At 33.4% G+C, this 17,600-nt stretch overlaps 3 protein-coding genes across 3 annotated transcripts; 1 reads left to right on the plus strand and 2 right to left on the minus strand.

Moving 5' to 3' along the window:
- Nucleotides 1–627: 627 nt before the first annotated feature.
- Nucleotides 628–2,123, minus strand: LOC147285017 (uncharacterized). Its single transcript, XM_086245235.1, has 3 exons — nucleotides 2,046–2,123; nucleotides 1,764–1,952; nucleotides 628–1,185 (listed from the first exon to the last, which is right to left on the minus strand). The coding sequence occupies exons 2-3, from the start codon at nucleotides 1,910–1,912 to the stop codon at nucleotides 1,050–1,052; spliced, it is 285 nt and encodes a 94-aa protein (XP_086101361.1). The 5' UTR covers nucleotides 1,913–1,952; nucleotides 2,046–2,123; the 3' UTR covers nucleotides 628–1,049.
- Nucleotides 2,124–3,847: 1,724 nt separating this feature from the next.
- On the plus strand, nucleotides 3,848–5,487 carry PRXQ (Thioredoxin superfamily protein). Its single transcript, XM_086244394.1, has 4 exons — nucleotides 3,848–4,212; nucleotides 4,312–4,449; nucleotides 4,732–4,821; nucleotides 5,101–5,487. The coding sequence occupies exons 1-4, from the start codon at nucleotides 4,009–4,011 to the stop codon at nucleotides 5,317–5,319; spliced, it is 651 nt and encodes a 216-aa protein (XP_086100520.1). The 5' UTR covers nucleotides 3,848–4,008; the 3' UTR covers nucleotides 5,320–5,487.
- A 154-nt stretch (nucleotides 5,488–5,641) lies between these two features.
- On the minus strand, nucleotides 5,642–9,307 carry FMO1 (flavin-dependent monooxygenase 1). Its single transcript, XM_086244395.1, has 5 exons — nucleotides 8,879–9,307; nucleotides 8,172–8,412; nucleotides 6,924–7,105; nucleotides 6,468–6,820; nucleotides 5,642–6,370 (listed from the first exon to the last, which is right to left on the minus strand). The coding sequence occupies exons 1-5, from the start codon at nucleotides 9,296–9,298 to the stop codon at nucleotides 6,028–6,030; spliced, it is 1,539 nt and encodes a 512-aa protein (XP_086100521.1). The 5' UTR covers nucleotides 9,299–9,307; the 3' UTR covers nucleotides 5,642–6,027.
- Nucleotides 9,308–17,600: the final 8,293 nt, after the last annotated feature.

Consider the following 17,600-nt stretch of genomic DNA (forward strand, 5'->3'; position numbering starts at 1 on the left):
TGACTCTTTGCAAATATTTCTGAGATGTCTTGAAATAAACCACCATCTCCTTCACCTCTTTGATTTGCTGGAGCTCGAATTCTGAATCAACGTTTGAAAAGACACATCCAAACGGATAATTTGGTTTTGTTCCTCATAACATTGGTGAGGTTCACCATTTGTGGTTTTAAAGAACTTAATTATTCATTAATTTATTCAAACAGCCAGTAGAACAGGGCCATGTCAATGGCGGGAGAAGAGCCATCTTTGTTCCTCTCCTTCTATCTCATCTCATCTCATCCCATTAATTAATTGTTGTCCTTTATAACTAAATATATTAGTCTAGTCTGATATACTTTCAAGCTCATCAAACATGTCCCATAGTGTTGATTTATAATTTTCAATATGAGAATAATATATATACAGGCTCGTTCCATTAAGGATTCTTTAAATAAGGGATCTCTTGTAGCATCCACTCCACATTGTATTCTTATCATATAATTAGTATTTGATATAATATAGGAGCTGGGTTAGCACTTAGAAGCATACTGTAATGCATGTGAGCAAAGAGAATACAAATTAATTTTGATAAGAATATTGAATTACAGAATAACACTCCCAAACAATGATAAAGAAAATAGACCTCAAGAATACAAACAGTGGATCTACCTAATTCATAATAAGAAATAATGACAAAACAAAATCTGACATTGAGTATGCATGTGACCCTATTAAAATTTTGATGGAAGTCAATCTTGTTCTTGAATCACGTAGAACATGCGAGTATATGACAAAGATTGAATCTGGCAGATGCAAGAATTGAAAAATAAGGGAAAAGCATTCAGCAGGAAAAGAACCTGAGAATCAGCCTCATGAGTAACTTAAAACTTAGGGTAAACATTATCAGTAAACACAGAAATAACAGTATCTTTTGAAACAGGTGAGACGCATTGTCAGTATAGAAGCCAAAAAACTTCACAAAATTGCAATCTTTCTAAAGCAAAAACAACTGTTGTTGGAAAATCTTTTATCTGTGGATACTAACACATTAAATGGAGTGGCAGGTGCAATCAGTCATCTCTCAATCTCTTGAGAAGTCTGGAAGCCCAGTTTCGGACGCGTCGCTTCAGTGTGTAACCAACAACCATTCCAGCAACAAAGCAAATTGCACCGATCTTTGAGCACGTCCACAGTGATACTACTTGTCTGCAAGTAGACATGGAATATCGCCAGTTCAGGGTAAGAAAAAGAAGAACAAGACAAAGACAATATCCAATTACTGCAGTTCATTTAACATCGAGACATGCAAAGCTTTCCTAGATTTCTCGAAACTTTTGCAATTTAGACTACTGACTGGAGCTTAGCCCCTGAAATCACAAGTCTAATAACCTGAATTGGCAGATTTTAGAATAGCCTTCGTACATCAACCTCAACTCTTTTAAACACAAATAAAAACTGGTTTTGAGAATCACTATTGCCAAATCTTAATATGCATTCACTGTAAAGAACACAAAACCAATTTTGGGAAAATCATTATTGAAAAAAAAGAAAAACCCAGAATTGCCAGTTTTTAGAATAGCCTTTATACACCAAGTAGAAACTGGTTTAAGAATCACTATTGCCAAAGCTTAATAAGCTTTCATAGCTGTAAAGAACACAAAACCAAGCCTCCTCCCATCATAGGATAACAAAGTCAAAGTCGAATCAAACGCAACCCAAATGCCACATATGAAATTTAAAGGGGATGAGCAAAAGTCTAGTACAAGCAGAGGAGAGAGTGGTACCTGGGAGGTCTGGCGGCTACAACACGGAACTGGTCAGAAGAAGATAAGGCGGCGGAGAGTCCTTCACTCCCACGGCGACCGTCGAAGGAAGAAGAGCTCAATTTTGGGTCTTTCGAGATTTTTGCAACCCAATTCTGGAAACCCTCCATAACTCAATGTTTCCCAACTCAACGCAGTGAACACCTAATCCTGATCACAATTCAATAACCTCAATTCTATATTCCATTTTTGAGCAGACAAAGTACTAAGAATGACTGAGTTTAGGGTTTTAGGGTTTATTACCAGTTTGACTCGCCCGGTTCAACTTTGGAACACTGTCTCTTCAATGCCGGTTTTGATTGGAGCACGCTTCGTTCTTTTTCTTTGAAGATTTCGCGGGATCACAATTATACGCTTTCCTTTCGTTTATTATTTTGGCTTATTAGCACATTTGCCCCTTGATTTTTAAATTTTTTTTCACTTTATCCCTTTATATTTATTTGTCTCATATAATCCCCTGAACTTTTATGTCGTTTCCCACGTTGTCCAATTCCGTCAACTCCGTCAACACCGCCGTTAGAAATGCTGACGTAGCGTCTACGTGGTAGGATATTTTCATCTTTTCAGCCACAAAGGACCAATCTTTGCCATGTTTGTGCCACGTGGTAATTTGTGGGACCCAATATGTCATGTTGGCAACCCTCTCACATTTTTTATTTAAAAATATAAAACTGAAATTTTAATTCAATCAAAAATTTAAAATTTTTTAAAAAAGTTTCTCTGGATTGTGCAATGGGGCTGAGGAGGGGGAGGAGGGGGTGAGGGAGGGGCTGGGTGGGGGTGGGCCAAGTTGGGGCTGGGCTGCGTAGGGTGGGGAGGGGCAGAGCAAGGGCGGGGCTGGGCTGGGCTACGTGGGGCGGATCTAAGCAGAGCGAAGGCGGGACATCATAAAGATTTTATTTTTTTAATATTATTTTAATTTAAAGTTTATTATTTTATTAATTTAAATATTATTTTAAATATATTTTACGGTTGAAATAATAAAATTATCCTTCCACGTCAGCATTTCTAATGGTGGTGTTGACGGAATCGGGCAACGTGGGAAACGGCATAAAAGTTCAAGGGGTTATATGAAACAAATAAATGTAAGGGGGTAAAGTGAGAAAAAACCTAAAAGTCAGGGGGCAAATGTGCTAATAAGCCTATTATTTTTTATTTTTTCCTTGCTCTAAAATAAACAATAAAATTTTTTGTCATGTTTACTCTAATAAAAGGACTAATTATGAGAAACTGTAAGAAATAGTTTTATTAGATTAATCAAATATTTTTCTTAACTTCAAACCTCACTCATTTTTTACTTTCGTTCCGTAATTTCAATTTTGACAATTTTAATTTTGTATTTTCATAATTGCAATCAAGTCTAAAATGTTAAATCTGTCCATTTTAAAGATATAAATTTGAAGTGGGACATAAGTGTTTAGCTCGTACATGAATATTTTGGATAGTTCCATCTTGAATAAATGGGGTTAACGCGCATGTCATATCAAATTTTATCTTCAAAATAGACGGAGTTAACATTTGGAACTTTCTTGCAATTGTTATGAAAGTATATCACTAAAATTGTTAAAATTAAAATTACGAAATAAAAGTGAAAAGTGATTAAAACTGTAGAGACCAAAAATGCAATTTAACCAAAATTGTATGATGATTGGGAGATGGATGAGGAGAGTTAACTATTTTCGTCAAGGATTGCCATTTGCCAAGGACGGATCTACTTGAAGGGCTGAAAAGTTTTTTTAAAATAAATTTCTAAGCCTAGCCAATGAAGTCCACATAAGAAAAATTCAGCCCAACCAACAGCCCAAAGAGGAACCACTCCCACACACCGATTATAGATACAAAGCTCCCACAAACATGGATCAACTTAATTACACTTTGTTGCTTTGCAATATTTATCAGTAACGTTTTGCAAATGGGGGCTCATTGAGTCATTCCTCAATTGTAGAGAATAGTCCACGTAAAAATCGTAGCAATAGAAAGGTTGGGGTCAGCAATCGTCCACGCCCAAAACTCAAAAGCCAATCTATCGGTATCCCCATCTTCTTCCCAACAGCCAACACATTCCCAACACAACACTCTCCCTTATCTTCCTCCAACAAGTGTAGTAAAAAAACAACAAAAAAGAGGCTTCAAAGAAGAAGTTTAGGACACTAGTTTCATCCACCACACACCTCATTCCTCATATTCCTCTCTGGGTTTTCTTCTGATGGCTTCCCTCTCTCTTCCTAAGCACCACTTCCCCTCTCTACTCCCCACTCAAACTCCTAGACACTACCCATCTTCTCAAACCCTCCTCCCAATTGTCTCTAAATCATCATCACATTCTCAATTTTATGGCCTCAAGTTCTCCAATGCTTCCTCTTTGCCAGTCCCATCTTCTTCTTCTGGGAAGAATGTCATTTGTGCTAAGGTACATTGCTCTTAATTTTCTAGTATGTTGTGTTTTGTCTTATGGGATATGGCTGCTTTATTGATTGGTTGTGAATTATGATTGTTTGGTTCTTGACAGGTTGACAAGGGTAAGGTTCCACCATCCTTCACATTGAAAGATCAGGATGGAAAAACTGTCAGCCTCTCCAAGTTCAAAGGAAAGCCTGTGGTTCTCTATTTCTACCCTGCTGATGAGACCCCAGGGTGCACCAAACAGGTTTAAAAAAAATCGACATTGTTGTATGTTTTAATTCTCCTTTTAGTTTAGTGTTGTGGGCAGCCTGAAATTTTCATTTTTTTTCTTTCATTAAAAGTTTGTTTAATAGTATGTTTTCAGTCAGCTTAAATGTCATAATGCTTATGATTATCCTACATTAATTTTTCCCAGTGATTCCTGTTTTCCTTTTTATGAGATGCAATTCACATTCGAACAGAGAAAACCCAGATAAAGATTGTACCTTTCATTAGTGCAGACACTGACAAATTGATACTTCATTAGGCTTGTGCTTTCAGAGATTCTTATGAAAAGTTCAAAAAAGCTGGAGCCGAGGTTGTTGGGATTAGTGGTGATGACCCATCATCACACAAGGTAATGTGACAATTTTCTAGTATGGAACTATGTGTTTATATTATCTAGTGTCATCGAATTAAAGGCTTGGTTGGGTGGATTGGACTTCCTTACTTGAGCTATTATGCAAGTCCTCTTATCTTTTAGTATTGCTTGCCTGCTGCAAGAAGTGCAGCAGAATTGGGCTTAGTAGAGATCCTCATTCCTCTGGCTTGAGCAATTGTACAATTGACTATGACTTTATATGTTTAACCATTACAAATGATGCTTGAGGTTGATTACAAATTTAAATTTATGTAGGCTTTTGCAAAGAAGTACAAACTTCCATACACATTACTAAGTGATGAGGGTAACAAGCTGAGGAAAGAATGGGGAGTGCCATCAGATCTTTTTGGGACATTGCCTGGGAGACAAACTTATGTTCTCGACAAGAATGGGGTGGTTCAACTCATCTACAACAACCAGTTCCAACCTGAGAAGCATATTGACGAAACTCTCAAACTACTTCAAAGCCTTTAAACCTCTCCAGTTTTAGCTGCTTGTTTTTCCATCCTTCTGTGCATTATATCTCTACAGAATAGGGTTAGACAAGTACTTATTTTTGTATGACTCAAAGCCAATTATTATTACTAGTGCTGTTGGCCACGTTTGGACTTTTCCCAAGTAAAAGAGCAATTATTTCTGCCATATGAAAGCAAACTATTGTGCGTCTGTGACATTTGTTGGCTATGAAAATCAAGTATGCCTAGCTGCAAGTGAGAAAATCAATTTTCTGTGGAAAATTCAATCATATTGTAGCCATAGGTTAAAAGTTTGATGGCATGTCCAATGCATTATGCCGCATTGAAACAGTCTTCCTGTGAGCTGCATATATTGAACATAACTTAGATGGCGGCGATAAATCTGGTTCTAAGTGTTAATGTTATTGTCAATTTCTCATTGTGGATCGTGAGGGTATTTTGCTTATTCAAATTACTGGACAACTCTGCAAGCAACCTATGTTTATTTCTCTGCCTTTTTTTTTTGCCCTTCTGCAATATTGTCACATCATATTTTTGTGTGACTTTGAAAAGTAAACAATAGAGAAATGTTTTATTGAGATATTGTGAGTTGCTAGTACAAGATACATTATCATTCTACTGTAAGTATATAGCCATATGAGTTTCCCTTATTCTTAGTTATTATGTAAAGGAACTCTAATTTATTAATTTAGTAGGTCATAAAGGTTCAATATTTCTTCAGATAGTCTTGACTGCCATAGGGGCTAAATGCTTCTGCCAACCAGGTATTCTTCCTCCAAGTTGTCCACCCCATCTCCTCGCAAATTTCATCACTGTGGTTGATGCTATAAGTAGAAATGCAATGCCTCTTGTAGAACCTGGTTGTTTTCTTCATGACTTCCACCTCTTTAGTTGTTTGCTCAAGCATTTGCTCCACACTTGGGAGCTTGAACTTATTATCCAGCAGTCTGGCCAGCCATATGCTGCGCAATTCAGATGAGTGCAGGTTCGAAACACTCTCAAGATAACCCACAAAAGCCATGTTTGGGATCAAAGGATGAATTGTTCCCCTGCAGAAGAAACATTCCAAGTATTACTTTCCAATTTTAATATTTCTAAGACCTGGAATTCTTTTGAAATCTAAACCATAATTGTCATTAGATTTACCTGTATAAGGGTATGATACCAGAAGGGTATTCCAACAAGCTGCGAAAAGGCTCTGGTAAGATGGATTTAAGCTTTTTCTTACCATCATACCCAGTTGCAAGGACCACAACATCAGCTTTTATCTTAGTGTTGTCATCAAATTCAATTCCTTCTTTGTTAAACCACCATTTTGATTCTGTTCTTTTGAACACAATCTTTCCCTTATCAGCCTCAGAGAAGAAATTCTCCGGCATGATAGCCATCTGGCAGGATGCATAGTCTTCCTCAAATGGATGGTCTGGTTTCAGTCCATACTTCTCCAAAGGGAGCTTCCACAGTATATATGATTCAATGAACTTTGAAACTGCACGCCTCTGTGAACAAACATAACACAACAGCCAACTCTGTTAGCACTCTGTTATTGGCTACAGAGTAATTAAGAAACTGTACCCATGTTAATTGATAGTGTTGATTTACCATTGGAGATAAAAGTAAGGAGCAGAGGAGGGTCCTGAGGAAGGTTTGGTTAGGCCTTTGGTGGAGAAACTGAGAAGACCTTGTTGAATAGAACAAGAAAAATGGCAAACCCCAAACCCAGTAATGGGGAACCGTCCAATGTAAACCCCTTACTACCATGGTGCATGGTTTACCTTCTGGTCCTTCAATAAGTTTATGAAAACACCACCAAAAAAATTCAGGTCATGGTCAATACAAAAAAACACTGATCAATAACAGCTTAATAAAGAGCAAAAGCTATATATATAACAACCCTTTTTCTACACCTATTATGACATAACTTGTAGACCATTAGATTAAACCTCTTTTAGGCCTATAGAACACTTTTAATGTTGCATATTATGCAGATGGGTAAAGGAAATGCTAGTCTAAGTACTTAATAAGGGTGGTGTTGGGAAGTTGAAAGTCTAAGTATTTATGATGCCAACAATTGTTAAGTCAAAATCTAATATTGACTTAACAATTGACTTAATAAAGAGCAAAAGCTATATATATATATATATATATAGAACAACTCTTTTTCTACACCAATTATGACATAACTTGTGGACCATTAGATTAAACCTCTTTTAGGCCTATAGAACACTTTTAATGTTGCATATTCTACACCAATTATGACATAACTTGTAGACCATTAGATTAAACCTCTTTTAGGCCTATAGAACACTTTTAATGTTGTATACTAAGTACTTAATAAGGGTGGTGTTGGGAAGTTGAAAGTCTAAGTATTTATGATGCCAGCAATTGTTAAGTCAAAATCTAATATTGTGGAATATTTCAATGATCATGTTCATGTGATTTGGAATCGTTGAAAAATGTGCAGTCAAGCAGTCAAAAGAATCAAAACCATCTTCTTCTTTTTTTGGTCAAAACCATCTTAATTGTTGCTTCCTTTGACGCTCCGACCGCGCTCTATGCCTAATATGTATAACACTATGACTTGCGTGCAATCTATACATAGCCATGCAAATTCCAACCCCATAACGTGGAAAATGACAACTACTTGTACTAACCATTTTTTTTATTGGGACCAAAATATTGGAATATTTGGGCCAGTGGGGGTAAGGGACCCTCCAAATTTATGGAAAATATATATTAATTGGTAATCAGCATATATGCCCAAAACAGAGTTAGAATTTTGTTGTTCAAAGAAATATTATAGCTAGATATCATGTTGTTGAGCTATATATATATATATATATTACTTACCTTGATTTGCCTCGGCACACTCCAGAGCTAAATCAATGGCTGACTTTTTGTAGCCAACAACCACCACCTTCTTATCCTTGAGTAATTGAGAAGCTCCGTCCTTGTCCAGTTTGCAGTAATCAAGCGCATGCAAAGCCTGACCTTCAAATACTTCAGGGCCTTTGTTGTGGTCAAACTCTGGGATTTTGGGTATGTCACCATATTTCCCAATGCAAACCACAATGAATTCGAAGGCGTACCACTAATCAATTGAAACAAATACACAATTAAAAGGCAAAGCAAAACAAATCAAAATCATTTCCAAAATAGGGTTAGAATACAGAAATGATAATGTTGTATATATGCAATTACATATTGAATATTAAACAAAACTATGTGCAGTAAATATGGTGACCATATACGTACTTAGAATACTAACATAATAGGTAATATGATGATCAGTAAATATGGTGCATATATATATATATATTATTATTGTTAGTTTTTGTGATCTCTATAGCAAAACAATAGTGGGAAACTTAATTTGATTTAAATGGCCTTGTACATATATACTTCTTTTATAAATGATGTTATGTAACAATAACGCCACAAAGAAAAACCATAGAATTCATACTGCTTTATGTTCAAAGAAGAATAGGGTTTGTAGGCACTTTTTTCCACAGTTGCAAAATTAATACCATTCAGATATGAAATGATTGATTAACAACCTGAATGGTGTCTGAATTATTGGTCTGCACAGCAACTTCCCACACCGGCTGACCGGCCGCCATGGAGAGACTCCCGTGGTGCTCCCGGTCACCGACAAAGCGGACCTCCACCACCTTGGAACTGAACCTCACGAACTTGAGCACATCAAAGTGCTCTGCGTAGGAGTTCACGTAGTCCAATACCTCAAGGTGAGAAGGATAGCTTGGGTTGTCTCTGTCAGGCCAAGGGAAGTCAGAGAATTCATAGTCACGGCGATGGGACTGAAGCTTAGTGGAATGGTAAGAGCAATGCCTCCAGACCCCTCCAATGGAGTCAGAGGCCTCGAGGACGATGGGATTGTGATGGGCTAGCTGTTTCGCGGTTGCTATGCCGCTCACTCCGGCACCAATAATGCCAAGTTTTGAGACAATCGGAGCCATAGTTGCTTGCTTGCTACAATTGTTTGATGAAGCTTAATTTGGTTTAATTTTGAGGATGTGTTTTTGAAAACAGAGGAGATCGATTGAGTGTAGTACTACTCTCGATTTGCTTGGTTGCTGAAAACATGCAAGAGGTGAGCTCTATTTATAGGAGCTGCATGATTAGTATTGGGGCCTTGGGGGTCATGTATGAATATGAATATTGGAATTAAGCACGTGATATAATTGGAAAACTTATTGTGTTTTACCGTAGTAATTGAGGTCCTATATGCTACCAAATACTAATAGAATTTATATGTTAATAATTGTACATGTATTATAAAATTTGTGTAGATTGATATATAACTAGGTTAGCAAAAAAACTAGGCTAGGGTAAAAGATCTTCTGCTTGTTTTTTGTATGTTTGTTTTAGTTTGATTTTTTATTTCTATCGTGTATTACTATCAATTTAGGGGTGTGTGAACAAATAAAAATAGATTCATAATGCGTTAAGTGTGTATGAATTATATTTATGGATTCATAATTTTTGAATTTATAATTAATAAATAATTAGAATTGAAACAAGTAATTATAACATAAAATTCAAATATATATATATATATATATAAGATGATGACCATCGATTAAATTTGAATTTCTGTGGAAATATTATGTGAAATTGGTCCGTCAAGGAGAGGAACCTTCCTCCACTTCGTTGTTTTCTTTCCCTTATAGATGGTTTGTTGAATTTCTTTGCTCCTTCAAACACTTATTAATATCATAATTATTATTTCGAAATATAGTCAGTATATATATGAACTGTTATATTTAATTAATTTCTTAGAAAAATATTATAAGAATCCTTACTATATTTCTATGATCCACGAGTACTCCTCTTGTTATAGCTACATTATCTTAATTAGGAGACCGTGCTTATTATACGTACATGGCATATTTATATCATGTGATGTGTTATAAAGAGATAACATGCATGTGATATGTTAATTATAAAGAGATATATATACACATAACACGTTCTCTGTTTATAATATATGCCATATATTATAGCCTTCAATCTCATCAGTGGTTGATGAGCATATACCATATATATATGAAGCGCATATATATAGTATAGTCTTCTTAATGGGATGCGGAAAGGTCGTTATATATGCTTGTCCTGTGAATTATCATGATGTCCATGCAACCTTCGAGTTAATTAGAGAATCTACCAAACAATTTGATGCAACTTTGGAGTTTGACCAAACAATTTGACAAAAAAATAAAAGTCATGCATGATGCTGCCCCTTATAGTATCACACATGCATTTTTAACACGAGAAATTTTACGATGTGAAGATTATATATATATATATATATATATTATTACGTATTGAGGAATTTTAAAAACGAGATTTGATTCAATGGAATCGATGTATGTCTCACAACATTCAAAATTTATGAGACATCACATTTTGACGAAATCCCGTTTAAGAAGTTGATCCTAGTATATATGGGATCATATGCTTGTATATATTTACACATCAATTAAAAGAATAAGCATTATATATGTGGAGTAAAAATATCTGGCTAACGTACTAACCCTGGGTCATCAAATTCAAGATTATAATATTAATTTTCACTTTATAGGTACGTACGTATTTTAATAGAAAAAACTGTAATTAATATATGGTACAAGATCAACTATATATTTATTTAGTTAGTGGAATGCAAAGGTGGCTTTGTCCTTACTTGAATTTAGAAAATTCATGCAATGTAAAAGGAAACATCCAAGAATTTATCAAGAAGCTTAAAGGAAATTAATGAGATCACTTGGAGACTGAAACTTCAAATTTAGAAGATAGAGTGTGAAAGCTAGTAAAGACCACGTGTCTCTAGCTCTCTTGAAATCAAAGTCTTTTTACCCATAACTAAGTTACACACAGCGACCACTACTTTGATTAATTTCAAGGTATAAATGTGGTTCCTGGTTTGTTGATTCAATGGTTCATGCATATTTTAATTCATTCAAATATTAATTAATTATGTATCTTTGGCCTTGATTTGGGTTGATTTTTTCAATACATAGAAAACACATTTCTAAATTAATTCCCTTTAACTAACAACTTAAGTAATTTACATTATTCTGTCCAAAAGTGGGGGTAGTCCTACCCTTCTTCATCACGCCAAAGTTAAGCTAACTATAATCCAAAAATTAAACAAAAAAATAAAAAAAAAATTAGGTTGGGTTCAAAACAACTAGTCAGATGTGTACGTGGAATATTGGTTGACAATTTGGATTCAAACAAAATAACGAACTTGCTAATGCAATTTCAAAGCTGTCTTTGACCCCTTGACAGATATACCTACCTAGCTGTTATGTAGTACTTAAAAAGTTATGTATAATTTATAATTGCTGACTCGTGTGGTATGATATTCAATCGAAAATTTCTGATCTAAAGAAAATATTCAATACTTGTGGCCAAAAAGAAAATATTCAATACTTACCAACTATATGTCTAGTAGTTTATAATTAATTAACTAATTAAATACTCATGTATTTTAACTAATTAATTTCTTGCAAGAGTGGATTCCTTTCCTTATCAACAGAGCAAAAGTCCATTGAGACTTGCCATGCGTGTCCTTAATTAGACGAATATGTCATAGGCATATGATCAGTTAGTTTGATCATATTATATACATATATAAATTGCATATATTGAGACTTGCCATGCGTGTCCTTAATTAGACGAATATGTCATAGGCATATGATCAGTTAGTTTGATCATATTATATACATATATAAATTGATATATATATATATATATGTTCCTTCTGTTGAGGTATGCCTCAACTTATTTATGTTGAGGTATACCATGTTGGGGCCCACACGAGTCGTTTTGTGTCGATCCGAACCGTTCAATTTTTACATCTCCATAGATAGATCATCCTTGCAAAAAATTAGTCAAATCAGAAATCATTTGTCTATCCAACTTTGATCAAATAAATGGACGAACCTAATATTTTCGATGAAACCGTCCATTTGTTTTATCAAAGTTAGATAAGAAAATGATTTTCGATTTAGCTAGTTTTTTGCAAGGATGATCTATCAATGAAGATGATCCTTGCGAACGGTTTGGATCGACACAAAACAATTCATGTGGGCCCCAACAAAGTCATACCTCAACATAAATAAATTGAGGTATACCTCAACAGAAAGAGAATATATATATATATAATATGATCGAACTAACTGATATGCCTATGACATATTCGTCTAATTAAGGACACGCATGGCAAGTCTCAATGGAACAAAATTGGTCTTCGAACCAATTTTTCTTATTTGGTATGTCCATTACTTATTTGGTTTATTTTTTCTTAAAATTGGTCATTCGAACCACGATATCATATTGCAAGAGTGACCCCATAACGTGTCCTACATAATTTTTATGAAAGCATTTCATTTGCTTCTCTTCGATGAAAGTTTTATTTTCCCATAATGTAACTTTAGTCCTTATTAGATCATTCCTAGAGGTAGACGAAGGCAAAACGATGTAAGGAGAACCTAAGTTAAAGGCTTGCATACCGGCCACTATACTAGTTGTTAGATTAAATATGAAGAGTTAAGATACAATGTCTTATTTACCCTTAAATCCTCAGTAAATGCACATATAAGACATGTTTGTGTGTATATATATTAATATTCTCTTGTTGATTTGACAATGTAACATAAATACCAAATTATCTGGTAATATATATAGAATGTGTTTCCGTGTGTATATATTTTACTTCATAAAATTATTAAACCTACAAGCTATCTTAATCACATCCATCTAATCCGTTGCCACTTCAGGTATAGCGTGAGAACATATATATGTTAACCTTTTATTGAGAGTTTTGTTTTGGCATATGCGTCTTTTAATACTTTTGACTTGTTTGGAGGATTAAAACTGTAACATATAACTAAGTGCTAGAGAGCTTAAGTGGTTTGACAATATAACATAAATACCAAATTGTCTGGTAACACTCTTTATAATGAGCGAGTGATCATTTCTATATATATATATATATATATTTTTTTTTTTTATTCGTCTATTTATTTGATCAAATTTGAATAGCCTAATGATTTATGATTTGTTTAATTTTTTGTAAGTTATCTTTAAATAGAGATATAAAATATAAACAATTCGAATCGTTGAAATATTATATCGAATGAGCCTATGAGGGATCTCTTAAATAAAATTATTTGAGAAATCTCTCATTGAAAATGTTCTGGTATATATATAATATATTTTTACTTAATAAGATTATTAAACCTAGCTATAAGCTATCTTAATCACATCTAATCATTTGCCACTTATAACGAATGAGAGTTTAATTTATTTGGGCATGTGTGTCTTAGGTACTCTTTAATTTGGCTTGTTTGAAGGATTAACGTTGTGACTTATAACTAATTGGTAGAGCACTTTGTTGGTTTGGCAATATAACATAAAGACCAAATTGTCATATATATATATATATATCTCTTTTACTCAATAAGTTTAATTATTAAACCTATAAGCTATCTTAATCGCATCTAATCTTTTGCCACTTAAGGTATAGTGTAAGAACATTGTTTAACCTAGCTTCTATAATGAGTGGGAATTTTGTTTGGGCTGTGTGTCTTTTAGTACTTTTTGGCTTGTTAATTTGAAGGATTAAAATTGTGACTTAAAACTAAGTGGTAGAACACTTTTTTTTAGACAATCACTGTAATTTAAAAATTTAAAGTTTTAATAAATGAATTAACAATATATATCAAACTAATTAACACACTTATATCTCATATTTTCATACTTAAGAAAGAGTTGCGTTTCATCCTTCATCTCATGATGAATAAAAATGAAAAAAAATTATTGAAATTGTATTTACAATTGCTGATTGGGACCCAACTCGATCAGGCATGAAGAAGACTAATTAGTATGGATCAAATTAAAGGGAATAACATTAATTAGTAAAAGAAGAAGAGACAAAATGTGGGTTGCCTCGTAAATTAATACAAGTGCATGCAAGTGAGAAAGCAGATTGATCGAGTACGAGCACGACCACATACTTGAGTCAACTTGAAAATTGAAAACGTACATGATTTTGTTTGGTTGCAACTTGCAAGTAACTTGTAAGTAAATGAGTCTAATACTTTCTTGGCTTATTTACATATTTACTTCGAAAACAATAATTTCCTCTCTATCACTTTATTTTTTGAAAGTTTAAATTCATATTTTATCCTCTAAAATTTATCTTGTATTTTATATAATTTGAAATTGTCAAGTTTGTCAATTTTTTTTGTTTGAATGGATGAAGTGGCATCTACATGATGAGATAATTTTGTCATAAATTCAAACTATAGCATTAATGAACTTAACAATTTCAAATAATGTGAAATACAAAATAAACTTTTAAGAAATAAATTGAAACATTAAATTTTAAAGAAATAAAGTAAGAGAAAGTTATAGTTTTAAATAATAATGTAGGAATGAACCTACTCTACCAAAAAAGAACAAAGAGTCTAATTCTAATACTCGTGGGTAGGGACTAGGCAGAGGTGGCAGTACTGAAACGGTGGTGGCTTCCACACTAAATACATATTAGGAAGCCAGAAGAAGAAGTACATACTTTTACGACCTGACTTTTCAATGTATATTATGTATCGATCGATCTTTCAATTTCAATGCATACGTATAGTCCATTTATTAATTTTCCACAAGGACTAATGTGGCCATTTGCTAGAACAAACTCAATCCAATGTAATCTAAATTGGTTACCATGGTGACTCTAAGGGTAGGTGAAGAAATCAATCTCTTTAGATTTCAAAATATTCGGGACCTCTAAATTTTATAAATTATTTATGTACTTATATATTATATTAAACTCAAATAATATTCATTAAAAATTAAAAATTGTGTTTTATAATTCATTTCGGACCCAATAATAATCTTAAGACCCGTGAATCCTATTTCATCCACTCGCCTTACACATCCCAGCTCGCTGGCTGCCTGGACCTGTGGACTGTGGACCATACATGCTTCCTGTCTCCTGCTGTCCCTTCCCTCCCTCCTTCTCTATACATACTAAGCTGGCATGTTACATCCGTCCCATTCAATCATTTTTCACAGGATGACTTGCATGGAATTCATTATAAACCACTCGTCTAATTAGTTCAAATTTTCATTACACACATATATATATATATATATATACCTCAACAAAATGACTCGTGTAGGCCCCAACAAGGTCATACCTCAACATAAATAAATTGAGGTATACCTCAACAGAAGGAGGCTGTACATATATATATTGTTATTAATATAAGTAGAAGACAGAAAATTTGAATACTTAAATAGGTTTTATCTCTCTTAATAATATGAGAAAAACTTGTATGTAACGGTTATATGCATAATTTCTCTCATAATAAATGGTCACATAACTATCATGTGAGAAGATATTGTAAGAGTGTAAGAACATTTATTTAATTTAAAAAAAATGACGTTTCTTTAATTTTTGGGGATTTTTTTTTTTGGCCAAAAACAAAAGGATTCCATTCAAAAAAGCTACAAAGGCAGCAACAAAACAAGGGAAGCAGAAATCTAGAAAATTCAAACATAACCAAAATAGAAAGCTACAACAGATAGAAGAAAAAACTAAAAAATCAATCCAGAGGAGTCCATCAGCCACCAAAACTCCAAACAATTACGGAAAGAACGCATTAGCGCTCAACCAAAGTTGCACTGATATGCGTTTGGGCAACAAATGTTCAATTAACTTTATTGTTTTTTAACCAAAAAAAAAACTTTATTGTTTTCCATGACAATTGGATAAAATGACATTGAAAATGACTTTAGTTGATCACATTCAGATAACCATAGAAGGAATCTAAACTCTCGCATCATCGCTAAAGTAGCCAACCTGCACTGATTTGCGCTTTCATCTTTTGAGTGCCAATCTCCACTCTCTCTTTCCAAAATTGAAAACTATATATTGAGTTCGCAAATTTATGGGAATTATAGTAGGAAATCATTTTTAAATCTGAAAAGGAAGGTCAAATATCAGAGTCATCAAAGTTAATTAGATATAGACTTAGTTTAGCAACCCTATTTTTCAATTTTTAGAAATCATCGAGACTCAAATGTAGTATCTAACTTTTACTTACTTACTTGAGCTAAATATCTTGGACTTAGCTGGCTTATTGTTATTGATATTGTAAACTGTAAGGGTCTTTATTATCTATAACAACATTTATATTTTTGAATTGGGATAAGTATCATTTTGCTCCGCAAACTATTACACTTGTATCAGTTTGCTCCCCAGACTTCTAATTTGATAAATTAAGGTACTTAATTTTTTCAATTTTGCCAATGTACTCAAGTTTAGGGTATGTGACTACCTTTTTTTTTTTCCTCGATAAAGACTCTTCGTGATGGGGATTTGACTTTGTGTAAACGAAGCTTTGGAAAGAAAGTGAGCAAATTTACAAAATTATCTCAATTGGCAAAATTGAAAAGTCAAGTATCTTAATTTTTTAAATTAAAAGTCTGGGGAATAAACTGATACAAGTACAATAGTTTAGGGAACAAAATGACATTTATCTCTTTTAAATTTAAATACGTTTATCAAGAATATTTTATATTTAAATATTTTAGCTTTCTTTATTTTAGAAAAAAGGACGTTTCTTTAATTTTTGGGATCAATGCATTGTGACTTTTACATTTAGATAGAGACTTTTGTGTTTAAAATTCCTTCTATTTCATGTAAGAATCAGATAGGTTTTGGAAATTTGAATGATTGTGAAGTTTTGAGTGAGAACATAAACTGACTCTATGTCTAAAGTCTACTTCCTCACCCCCAACTAGTCCATTAATTAGGTGTAATTCCTTTTCTAAGTTGAAAAATACTACCTTCTTTGTTATATCTTCTCTATATATTTACCTTTTCTCTTCTCATGCTCATCTCGCGATGTAATTTCATGATTAAAATTGTTCATTTTCTAATTTATCATTTAAATATCATTTTTGTATAACATCAAATGAATAAAAAATTATTTAGTCAACTAACAGTTATCAAATAAATAGATAGATTTGGTAAATTTACAATCCATTTATTTGATAACAATTAAATAACTAAACGATTTTCAACTTAATTAATTTTTCTTCAAATATTAACTGTAAAAGGTGATCTATAAAATGAAGGTAAGAAAAAAAAGGGTAGTTAGCATTCCTCTTCTAAGTTTTCTTTTAAAAATTTCATTAATAATATTAAATATATGAATTTATTGGTCAACAAAACTTGTGTAA

This window comes from Dryas octopetala, chromosome 5, assembly GCF_963921425.1.
Source record: "Dryas octopetala chromosome 5, drDryOcto1.1, whole genome shotgun sequence".
In the NCBI taxonomy this organism is placed as follows: domain Eukaryota; kingdom Viridiplantae; phylum Streptophyta; class Magnoliopsida; order Rosales; family Rosaceae; genus Dryas; species Dryas octopetala.